The sequence below is a fragment of the Dipodomys merriami genome, unplaced genomic scaffold (genome assembly GCF_024711535.1).
Source record: "Dipodomys merriami isolate MVZ:Mamm:240054 unplaced genomic scaffold, mDipMer1.0.p SCAF_1, whole genome shotgun sequence".
Lineage (NCBI taxonomy): Eukaryota > Metazoa > Chordata > Mammalia > Rodentia > Heteromyidae > Dipodomys > Dipodomys merriami.
In genome coordinates this window covers 26722544-26735293 of record NW_027202270.1, presented here as the reverse complement: position 1 = coordinate 26735293, position 12750 = coordinate 26722544, and the positions used below count along the sequence as shown (strand labels likewise).

Sequence of the window (12750 nt, the reverse complement as noted above, 5' to 3'; positions counted from 1 at the left end):
GTATAAAAATAATAAGCTTCCTAGACTGGCTGAGTGGAATCAAGAGGAAGGGGGTGTAGATGAATGAAGAGAGGAAAGGAGGGGGGGGGAATGCAGTCTTACAATTCAATGCATATCCTACAAAATTAAAGTTGAGGGAAGAGATGGGGTTGGGAGGGATGGGGGAGAATGATGAACAAGGTGACATAGATCACAATGCATTGTATTCACAAACTGCTTTGTTGAATGGCAAATCCTTTGTACAACTACTTAAAGTTTCTTTTTTTTAAATAGCCTCCTAGGCAATAGAGGGCATGATCTTTGTATGATAGACTTCAGTTTTCCACTGTCCTCGCAAAGGCATTTTGTGCAAAATCCACTAGTTTTTGACATTAGTGGCCTCATTCGAAAAGGGAATCTCCAACTAATACACTTGCTCTGTCTTACCATACACTTTCACTGCAGCAGAAGATGGACCAAGTTCCCTAGTCCAAAACTTCTCCCTCACCTACCTTTCTTGTGATTGTGAACAACACTGCCACCTCTTTTTATTTAGATTTCAGATTTGGGGAGTTACTCTTTAGTCTTCTTCCTCACCTTCTTCACATTTTGAGACATCTACCTTCATAATGTTCCTTGAGTCCACGTACTTCTCTTTGCAGCTTCCCTACCTCTGTTTTTTTTTTTTTTTTTTTTTTGGTGCCAATCCTGGAGTTTAAACTCAGAGCATTGTCCTTTAGCTTTTATGTTCAAGGCTAGATAGAGCTCTACCATTTGAGCTGTGACTCCACTTCTAGCTTTTTGGTGGCTAATTGGAGAGAAGAGTCTCAGAGACTTATCTTGCCTGGGCTGGCTTTGAACTGCAATCTTCAGATCTTAGCCTGCTGAGTAGGTAGGAGTACCCTGGACTATTTCAGTAGTATCCCACTCTGCTCCATTCTTGATCCTTTCTCATTCACTCACCTCACAGCCCACACAGAGATCTTTCTCAGAAGCCAACCAGACATTTGTAAATTATAAGTAGGAAATAAGTGGAAAACATTATGCTTTGGCAGGCTGTAACTTGGAAGTCATGTTTCCCTCTCTCCCTCTCTTCCTCCCCTCCCCCCTCTTTCTTTCTTCTTTTCCTTCTTTCCTTTTAAGAGTGAAGTTTATAAAGTATCACACAGTTGGCCTGGGGTTTGGAACCAAGACCACAAGTACACTGGGGATTTCCTTCCATGGAGAAAATGCCTCCAATACTAGAGGAACATTTATTATACTGGGGTGGGGGGGGTTCTGCCCAGAAAGTGAGGTTACTCAGGAATGAGTTGTATTTGCTCAAGGGAGATTAGCAACTAACCAGAAGAGGGAGCGAGGAGGAGGTTAGATGCTCCCAGGACACCAGTGAATGAATCAGCTTTGAAATGAAGTTGGTGAGGCTTGGCGCAAGCAGCTCTGCTGTTATGCTGCCTGGCATCACGCAGGGCTCCCTCAATTCCTCTGATCGTGAAGACCAGGGTGCCATGCCGCTTGGCCCTTTAGGGGCTTGGTGCATTTGCATTCCTAGACACACGGCTTAGGGATTGCTTTGCTCTTGGAGTGGGGAGTGAATGCACCTGCACCCCCTGAATGGGATCAGAGGAAATTATCTCCAGCCATGTCCCCAGGTAGCAGCAAACTGATATGTTCAAATTCAGAATGTGCACAACCTGATGCTCCATTTCAGTTTCCTTACCTGCTCTGAGATTAGTTAACTGCTCTGAGAATATTGGACCAAGATTTGTGAGCTTCAGTCTGGTGAGCATCGTCCACGTCTGCAGGACAGCTCAACAAGTTACGTTATCTGTGAACATTATACTGTGAAGAGAAGTCTCCAAAAAGAACAAATGAATATTCAAAAGCAATATAATAATAACTTTAATATGCATGTAACACTGGAGGACCAGAATATAGGTGAGAGTGTCAGCTAGAGCCTGCCTGCCTTCCTCCCTCCTCCCTCCCTCCTTCTTTCCTTCCTTTTCCCTCTTTTCTTCCTCCTTCTCTCCCTTCTGTGTAATTTTTAATATCAAGACTTTACAATATATTTAAACAATTCCATCGTACTTACTGCCTTCACAGTGTTGTACAACCATTATCTCCGTTTAGTTCTAAAACATTTTTATAACCTCAAAGAAACTTCATGTTTAGACTTTTGCTTTTACTCTTACAGGGTATCTTTGAAAATTGTCAGCTTGTAGAAATGTCTAGGCAACTCAAAATGCTGAACTGTTTACTGAAACTATTTCTAAGTTTAAGAAACCATTTAAGATGCCTGAACAGCTTCAGATTAATGTAATGTTTTATGACCCAATTATGTGTTTACATTGAAGCTTTTTTTTTTAAAGGACAAATGCATTAAGAGTGTTGAGGTCAAGTTATGACACAAAGGGGTAGCAATAATATGAATAACCAAGGTATGTAATAGCAGTGGATTTTAGTGGATGCTGCCAGCAGTGGCATTATAATCAGTTTTACTGCACATCTATCGTGGGTCCCCAGAGTTATTAGTATTGTAGGAAATAAACAGGAGGTATGTAAACATTAAAGCATACTTATTTCTTGTTTAAGCAAATATTCTCAGTGGTAAAGAGAGAATGAAGTAAAGGAGCCTGCCAAATATATATGGTGACAGTGGGCAAAGGAAGTGGCATTTCTCTTGAGGAATATACAAAACATATGCCAGATTCATTTCCTATTATGGACAGCATCTAAAATAATGTGTGAGAGGTATTTCTTGATGCATGAATGTCCCTGAGTTTAAAGTAAGGATGACATCCAATTGAGACTGCACTATTTTCTGGTCTAAGCTCTTTACAAATTGAATGTCATTTCAGAGAAACCATAAAAGAATTGAATAGGAAGACAATAAGATTGAATTAGAACTATTTCTTAGGAGTGAAGTTTCTCATGCAGGTTCCATTGCCTACAACATTCTGGGTATTTCAGTTATAGTTTTCTGCCTAACAGAAAGAAAGCAAAAAAAGTAAAAACAAAAGAAAAGATAACACAGCACCATTATATCCAAGGTAAGATAGACCAAGCCAGATTAAATAGTTTTCATCCTCATTTCTACCGTGGCTAAGAGATTTCTGCTTTTTGCAGTATTGATATTTCACAGTCAAATATGACTTAGCAATGACTGGTAACTCTTCTTTTCATAGTATAAGAAACATCGCTCTTCTCATGCACATACCAACAACTTTGCAAAATCGGTGGTCAACCTTGTGGATTCTGTAAGTATCCTGGTATTCTTGGACCTATTTTTTACCAAGATGGCATGGTTTATATCTCCATCTCTTATTTGCTCACTTGTTGCCTTAGCTGTTTCTTGGGAAAGAGTAAAAATGCAATTCCTAATTCTTCTGGAAAGGGTATAGGATAGGATAAAAAGTAATTGGCTTCACAATTGAATATTCTCAGAATTAGTACACCAACATTACTACTTTCTTTTAAATACATACTTTTTATTAATTATTATTATTTTAATTATACATACTTAAGAAGTGCAATGTAATAATTTAAGATGTGTACAGTGAATAACAACCAAATAAGGGAAATTAGCATTTCCATTTCTTTAAATATTAAAATGTTTTATTAACATAATAACGGTACAATATTGCCTCTAAGTGTTAGCTAGATCTCATTGTCACCAGAGTCCCTAGGGAATAAAAAGCTGTGGAGAAAATTAGCTACCAAAAAGAATGAACATTTTACTTGGCAGACTGTACTGATTTTTTTAGTAACAATTTGAGCTTTTCTTGCATAGATAGTGTCCATGAGAAAGTCTAAATATTGAGGTAGAGTCTCTTTGGAAAATACAGATAAATTAAACAATAAGTAAAAAGGATACTAATGTATTTTCTAGTGTTCCCATAGTGAATGTTTTCAACTTTAAATCTAGACAGAGTTAAGTATAGTCTCCAAATAAAGCTAATTTGAAACACAAATTCATACCTCCTTCAAAGGCTTCTAACCTTACAGATATTTACTATTGGTGATATTCTTCCTTTTGTTTTATAAGTTACAAAAATGATTGTTAAGATTTTCTTCCTTTTTCTTGCCTTAATTAGGAACTCTATAGATCTGATTGTTATGAATTATGCTCCAATAAATAATTCAATTTGGCTCACATAAATTAAACAGAGCATGCCACTTTTCATATTCTAAAGAAAAGTGGTCTTATATTCAGTTAAGTGTATTTTATCTGGTATTTATTTTATGTTGCCTCTTAACTGTGGAAAAGAATCCTTTGTATAAATTTACCAAGCATCTGAATGATATTTATTTACTCCATGGAACTGCCTTCTAAATAGTCCCATCCCCCCATCATGTAAATATTCATAGCATGTTTTGTGCACCTCGCATATGTTATGTGGCTGGTAGGCACATCTGAGCAAAATTACAATATGAGTGCATGTGCAGAGAATATGTAACATAAAATTAGGATCAAACCTCTGGGAGTCAGTTTATGCCTGGCTTATTACTTTCTTTAATTTCAGCTCTTGTCAATCTTCTCAGAGGAAAGCTATTACTGAATATGGAAAAGAGAATCTTAAACACATCTTTTCCCCTGTGGAAGCTGTTTACTTGGTAGCACTGGGTTAGTCATTTCAGCATGATTGAGTAGAATCACATCCTGCAAAGTTTCATTTTTTATTTTGTGATACCATATATGGATCGGAAGCCAACCGTGAATTTTAAAAAGATGTTACACTGAACTCACCTGTGTGTTAAGTCATTACAGCTTCAGCTTGGTGCAGCCGTGATGATGGGTCCCTGCTTCAGTGTGATCAAAGATCATCCATCGTTCCCTTAATCAGTTTAAAAGTACTACAAAATAACAGCACTCATAGAAATTGCTTAACGGTGTGAATTATGTAGCAATTTGGCCAAAAGTAGAGAAAAAGAAGGGTAACAATGTAAATCTTGTGAGTGGTCGCACCTTGTTGCTAGAGTGAGCTGGGTGACACAAATAGGCTGTTCTTCTTTTTTTGGGGCTAGACCCACAATTCTTATCTAGTGTTATTTTTGGTTTTCATATACATGACTCCACAGGCAAGCCAGCCACATTGTTGGGCGATTTTTTTTTTATCCTGGCAGAATAACTGGCTGTATTGTACTTAGAACTGGTATATCAGACACCACCCTGTGCCTCTGGGAAGGTTTGCAAAGGTGGTCTTACTTACCTTGTTCAGTTACAGCCTGGCATAGGAATCTTGAAATCCCTACATGCCTACTATCTTATCATCTCATAGATTACCACCGAAAGTGTCCATCTGGGGTAGAAATGACCTTCTAGAAGAGTAGGTGACATGACATCAGATTGTGTGCTTTTTTTTCTTTTGGGAAAGAGAAAGGAATAGCAGAATTTCTACTATGAGCTAACTCTGACCCCATGTTCTCTCACCTCCCCTTTCCTGTCCTTCCACTGACTCTGACTCATTGATCGTGCATGTTTGACCCAGTGTTTTCCTCCTGCACCTGTCCTGTTGTATACCCATAGATTTACAAGGAGCAGCTCAATACCAGGGTTGTCTTGGTGGCTGTAGAGACCTGGACTGAGAAGGATCACATTGACATCACCAACAGCCCTGTGCAGATGCTCCACGAGTTTGCTAAATATCGTCAGCGTATCAAGCAGCATGCCGATGCTGTGCACCTCATCTCGTACGTACCTCAGTCTTTTACTGTAGTGTTTGGCTTGAAGTACATTCCAGTTATGGTACATATAAAAAATAAGGGTAAGCAAGTTTTCCCTTAATGCCACTCTTATAAAAGAGGCATGGCAGTAGAATTCCAGTACTAAGATACTGGAGGTTTCATGACCCTTCACTATACTTATGGAGTACATACCTTCCATTCTCAAGATCAAATCACAATTCAAAATAGCTGCTGGTATTCCAGCCCTTTGTACAACTCCAACTTCGGTGCAGACTACAGAACAGAGAGATGGGTCACTTTGTCTAGTTGAGTCAAATTTTGTAAGCCAGTTTTTCTGAAAGGTTGCATGCAACAATTTTTAACAATAAGTCATTTATTTGCTAGATCTTAGTTATAGGACCACAGTTCACTGTAAGACGGCTTAGGAAAGAAAGTATTTAGGATGAACCATTAAATACAGTTGAGCTACTGTCAGTAAGAAAGAGGATGCTATACTTTATTTTTGCTATAATGAGCTGATCCCTTCTGCTCATGGCAAAGCTGTTTCCAGATAGTCCTCCAACGTTCCATGTAGGGACCAATCCAATCCAATCATTCCTTCCTTCTTTCTTTTTTTTTTGTCGGTCATGGGGCCTTCCTTCTTTCTTATCTTTCTTTTCTTTCCCTTTTACTTGAGTCTAGTTGTCAATTTATAATGACAAGCAATATTTTGAATAAGTACAAGATATTCTGTTAGAAAAACACCAATGTCTGTGTTCTGCTTATCTTTTTGGGGGGGGGGGCAGGGGTCCGGTTGTGGGGCCTGAACTCTGGGCCTGGGCGCTGTCCCTCAGCTCTTCAGCTCAAGGCTAGCGCTCTACCACTTGAGCCACAGCGCTACTTCCGGCTTTTTTCTTTTTGCTTATGTGGTGCTGGGGAATCAAACCCAGGGCCTCAGGCACTGAGCCACCTTCCCAGCCCCTGCCTATCTTTTTTGTCTTTTATTCCTGTGCAAGTACATGATGCTTACTTGTACTCAGTTAAGGCATCCTCAGCTCAAGTTATTTTATACAACATGACCTTAAATATGTGATGAGGAGAAACCCAAAGGTGTAACTCCTCTGAACATTTTAAATGCTATTTTTTTATTAATAAGATTTTTTTTTATTGTGAAAATACCATACAGAAGCTGGGTACCCGTGGCTCATGCCTGTAATCTTAGCTACTCAGGAGGCTGAGATCTGAGGATCACGGTTCAAAGCCAGCCCGGGCAGGAAAGTCCATGAGACTCTTATGTCCAATAAACCACTAGAAAACCAGAAGTGGTGCTGTGGCTCAAGTGGTAGAGCGCTCGCCTTGAGCTGAATTGCTGAGGGATAGCGCCCAGGCCCAGAGTTTAAGCCCCATGACCGACAAAAAAATACAAAAAAATAAAAATATTAAAAAAAGAAAATAGTGTACAAAGGGGTTACAATTGAATGAGCAAGGTAATGAGTACATTTCTTATCAAGCATTGTTGCCTCCTCCTTTGTTTCCCCTTCCCATCCCTGCCCTCCCATCTTTCCCCTTACCCCCTTTCTCCCCCCCACTTTAAATACTATTTATTGAAACAAATTCCAGGAAATGGAAACATGGAGTTTTTGTTGTTGATGGTGGTGTTCTTGTTTTTTATGGGGAGACAAATTAGGGGAATAGAAAGGGATGGAGGAAGGGTGAACAATACAGTCATGGTATTCAGTATACACTGTGTAGAAAATAAACTATGCAGCTTGTGGGCAAGGACAGGAAAGTGAAACTGGGCGAAAGTGAAGGAAGGGATGACATTGTCCAAAGAGGAATGTACTCATTACCTGACTTATGAAATACTAACCCCTCCGGTACGACATTTTAGTAATAACAATAAAGTTCTATTGAAAAATATTTATGATGACATAAATTTAAATGTATTTAAAGTACAGTTTTTTATTTCCTGGAGGAGGGTGGTTTCAGAATAGTAGAATAAACATGTTTTGGCAGAGTTTGTATGGTGATCATTACATTGGTTTCTAAGAGTACTTTGTTTTCTTGAGGCGTGTGACATTCCACTATAAGAGAAGTAGTCTGAGTTTCTTTGGAGGTGTCTGTTCTCGCACAAGAGGTGTTGGTGTCAATGAGGTAAGTTTCACTGATTTTCTTTAAGTAGAGTTTTATCATTGCATCTGATCTTTCTTCCTTATGGTATAACTTGCATCCCTTTCCAGCCTTGTTTTAAATGATGACTTGAAAACGGGGCATGTACGAATGGCTTAGATTAGAATGTAGAACTAATTCAAAGAGGTCCTTTGGGTTTATAGTGATCTCATTGGGTATCAAATGCAAGCCAAAAGCTGGCTTTGAGCTTCTATAGATTCAATAGGTTACAATTTTATAAGCTTATCCATCTGTATTACTTTTAAAAATCATGATCTGGGTGCCAGTGGCTCACGCCTATAATCCTAGCTACTCAGGAGGCTGAGATCTGAGAACCATGGTTCAAAGGCAGACCAGCAGTAAGGTCCATAAGATGCTTATCTCCAGTTAGCCACCAGAAAACCAGAAGTGGCACTGTAGCTTAAGTAGTAGATGCTAGCCTTGTGAGAAAAAGCTCAGGGATAGCACCCAGACCCTGAGTTCAAGCCCCATGACACCAAAAAAAAAAAAAAAAAATATATATATATATATATATATGATTATTTTCTGCATGTTTAATATATTTAAGTCAGTTTATAGTATTAGTATCTTTTATTCTCTCTATATAATTTTAAAAAATCTTTGTGCCTTTTACCTACCTCTCTAGAAGATGAATTGAAACAAATGGTTTCTTAATAACATGGCTTGGGTTCTTGATACCTTTATTTTTTATAAAGAGATTCTTAGTTTTCAAAAGCATCCTCTACAACTTAACCAGTTATACCTAAATCCTGGTCAATACTGGTATGTGTTTTACCAAGTCATCCTAGTAGTCACCATGTACTGTGAGCTTTCTCTTATAGTTGAGTTGAATTTATCCTTGGTTGGATATGAGTTGAACTGGAGCACAGTGTTTGCAACTTGTATTTCACATTTGCATGTGGATCCTTGTGTCTGGGAGATACCACGTAGGAAGGGGGCCTTTCTGCTTCTTGGTCCCACTTTTAGCAAGGAAGAAGTGGTAAGGAGCACATGCCATCTTGCAATGTTGTGAGGTTCTACTTAAGGAACTGAGGTGATGTGTGATATCAATTAAGAAATAATAACTAGCTTTGTGCACTCTCTCAAATGTTTCCCACACACTTTCAACTCTGAAAAACAGTATGGTCTTCCAATGGCAGTGGCACAAGTGTTATCTCAGAGCCTGGCTCAAAACCTCGGAATCCAATGGGAACCTTCTAGCAGAAAGCTGAGTATGTACATTGACCTTATTCCCATTTCCCTGTCCTTCTGTGTTATAATGCATGTCGAATCAATAAATACTTTTTTCACTTGAAAGCTACTGTACTCTAATTGTAGTCTATTTCTTTCCTCCAAAAAAATTATAAAACAGGAAGTGGAGCTGTGGCTCTAAGTGGTAGAGCACTAGCCTTGAGCTAAAACACTCAGGGACAGCCCCAGGCCCTGAGTTCAAGTCCCACTACTGACAAAAATATTACCTTAAAAATTATAAAGCAGGCAACTTCAGGTCAATATTATTTAGGTTAAAGACATGTCCTTTCCATAAATCTATAAAGTTCTTTCCAGTTTCTCATGACATGGATTGGCTGCTTTTCACGGGGTTGAATGTTGAGATTAAGGGCAGTGATTACTTCCCCTTCATAGGCATTTCAATTTCAATTTCAATTGTAGGCATAAGATACCGAATGAGACTCTATCACATATTTAGTGGGTTGGGAAATAAGAGGAGCTTATATTTAAACTGTAGTTATTTCCTACCTACTCACATCACAAAAGTTAGAGAAGAAGTTTTCCCTAGACAGAGCCTGTTTCCTGGCTTTGGGGCAGGTGAGAGAGGACAGAATCCTCTGGTGCCCAGGGTAGTCCAAGGATGATGCAAACAAGGCCATAGATCCCATGAAGGACAGAAGCATGACAACTTCTATGAGTAATGCTATTTTCAGTAATTAGACGGAGAGATAGAAGAAGAAGGATGACTTTTCAAGCAAAGTGTCTAGGATCTGTCAAGTTTGGGTTGGGGTCGAAAAGTTTTAATTTCTTTTAATATCAGAATAAAATCCAACCTGAATTATATTCCTCTTTATACCAACACAGTAGGATTGTTTTTAGTATTTTTTTCTATTTTGCAAGAATTACTAGTGCTCAAGGCCTACAGATATTATAGCATGATCTTCTATAAAGAGACCACCATGTTTACTCACGTTGTTTTCTAAAATTAAGTCCTCTCTATTCTATGAAAATATGAGACAGTAGGAGTAAAGTTTTACTCCCAAAAGAAGAAAAGAAAAATCTACTTAATATTTACATACCTTTTTATAGTTTTTTTGTCCTTAATGCATAATATTATGGAAAATGGAATCAAGTTCCCATGAGCTTTAAACACTGCACTTTATAGACATGTGATTAAATATGTGGTTATCACAAGTGTTGGGATGCATTTTATAAAGTTGCCTAAACTATTATTTACTAAGACTTTGTTCAGAGCATTTGCTTTCCCAAAGAAATTCTTGCTTTACATTAAAAAAAAGTATTTAGATTTTTGTTAGCATAGACATCTTAAAATCAGGACTTCACCAGTTGACAACCTTGTTTGAAAGTCCTGGAGGCCAGTGCTGGGGTCAATTCGAACTGCTTCTCGGTCAGCTAGCATGACAGAGTGAGGAATAGTCATTCCTGATGCTGGTTATCATAGTTTCTCCTTTCCTAAAATTCTTGGTTCTATTGTGAATTGTTCATTTATGTAGTGATTATTATTTTTTCTGAATTGTGATTTTAAGTTCATGTTGTTATTTATGATAGAAAATAAAATAGAAAACAATAAATGAAAAAAATAAATTGCAATACCTGATATCTAGGTAAAATATATGATTTTTATTTAAATGATTATTACTTCTATTTCAGATTTTCTTTTTTTTTTTTTTAAGCTTGAACTCAGGGACTGGGTGCTATCCTTGAGCTCTCTACCACTTGAGCCACAGCTCTACTTTTGGCTTTTTGGTGGTCAGTTGGAGATGAGTATTATGGATTTTCCTTCCTGGGCTGGCTTTGAATCATGATTCACATATCTTAGCCTCCTCAATAGCTAGGGTTATAGGCATGAGCCACCAACACCTGGCTGAGCTTGCTCTTTTTAATGGAACATTTTAGTAGATTGGTCTTTAAGTCTCTACCCAATTCTGGTATTGATTCCAGGAAAGTGAATTCTTTTGTCTAACTTCTAGTCATATTTTGTTAATAATTAGTTGGGCTCACAGCAAGCATGGGGTATGCCATCTGTGTGAACCCCAGAATCACTCTGGGACATAGGCAGAGAGACATAATTTCTCTACAAGATTAGAGGTAAAGACACCTCTAAAGAACACCAAGGGGGGCTAAGTCACTTGCCAAGGGTATAACTTAGTCTGGAACTCAGCCTTCTACTCTCCAGCCCAGTGTTCCTCTCAGTAAATGAGGGAATGAGGAAACGAATTGAATTGTCTGAGTACAAAAATGAGGAGATGTCACAGTTGTATTTCCTGCCAGCTATTTTCTTAGGAAGCAATTTACACTTTTGTAAAAGATAATGAAATATTGATTTAAGGACTCTAAGGTTTACAGACTAGAAGACCTCAGTCTGTACCTGTTCAACATGGAATTGGTAATGTGTTTTTCGTAGGAACTGTAACACAAATCGAAGATGTGACTTCTGTTTCTTTTTTCCCCTGTTGCTTTTATTGTTTCATTGGACTAGAGTGTGACTGCACAGAATCCTGGGGTGGCTGCATCATGGAGGAAACAGGGTAAGTTTTTATTATATGTGCATTGATAGATACCTTTTGCTAACATTTCTGCATATAGTTAAAGATGGTCTTTTGGGTACTGGTCTCTTTCACTAAGCATTTAGTAGAGACTCCACAATTAATTGTCTGATATTTAAAAATTGACTGGGATAATTCACTTTGTATTTTAATTTTTATTTAAAGTTGGCAGTGAAAGCAAAATGTATTTGTTCCTTCTCCCTACTAACCCTTAGAGGAAGCACATTACTAAATGCTTCTAAGTTTGGGAGAGGCATTAATTTTTTAGCACACTTAGCATGAAGGCTGGTTGTCTACCTAAAGTAGTCAGTGAAGATCAATTTAGCCATCAATTTGCATTTTAAGCAACTTGTAAATATATACATTTAAGGTAATAAAAATTGTACTATACTTGTTATAGAACCAGGAAAGCTTTATTAAGTCAGATGTATTGTGCCTGAAAGTCTTCTGGTGGTAGGCATTTGAACATTCACTCACCTGCTTGCATTTTCCTTTTGCGGATATTTGGGGAACTGAGAACTGAAACCTAGAAACACAGCCCTTTCCCAGGGACCTTTTCCCCAAGGCCTCCTAAGCTACACCCACTCTTAGTGTGCTGGAGAAGTTTCCTTCCCTTACTCATGGGACTGTCCTACTTCCTTTATTTCTTTTTCTTTTCTTTTCGTTTCTTTTTTTGGGGGGGTCTGGTTGTGGGGCCTGAACTCTGGGTCTGGGCGCTGTCCCTCAGCTCTTCAGCTCAAGGCTAGCGCTCTACCACTTGAGCCATAGCACCACTTACGGCTTTTTTCTTTTTGTTTATGTGGTGCTGAGGAGTTGAACCCAGGGCCTCAGGCATGCAAGGCAAGCGTTCTACCACTGAGCCACCTTCCCAGCCCTTACTTTATTTCTTACGCATTTGCAATTTCTGGTCCTGTGCCCATTTCTCTGAGCATGGTTGCTGGTAGTGTCCCCCCCACTTCCTGTCCACCTGACCTGCCCAATATTCCACCTCTTGGGGACAGCTTTGCAGAATCAGCCATTGTCTCTGCAACTTTAGAGCAGAGTTCTAGAAATGAGTTCCACAGCTTAGTAATTTATGGCATATATAGAAATAGCAGCATTGATAGCATTAGTTTTATAAAAGGAGATATCTCAGACACACACA

At 38.5% G+C, this 12750-nt stretch overlaps 1 protein-coding gene across 3 annotated transcripts in view; it reads left to right on the top strand.

Moving 5' to 3' along the window:
- The window catches only part of Adam23 (ADAM metallopeptidase domain 23), a 162873-nt gene that overhangs the window by 106979 nt on the left and 43144 nt on the right, over positions 1-12750 (top strand). For all 3 annotated transcript variants that reach the window (XM_070018608.1, XM_070018590.1, XM_070018598.1), the window contains exons 10-14: positions 3162-3233; positions 5504-5667; positions 7710-7794; positions 8951-9041; positions 11540-11588. In XM_070018608.1, coding sequence (XP_069874709.1) covers positions 3162-3233; positions 5504-5667; positions 7710-7794; positions 8951-9041; positions 11540-11588 — 461 coding nt within the window. The remainder of the gene's footprint in view (positions 1-3161; positions 3234-5503; positions 5668-7709; positions 7795-8950; positions 9042-11539; positions 11589-12750) is intronic.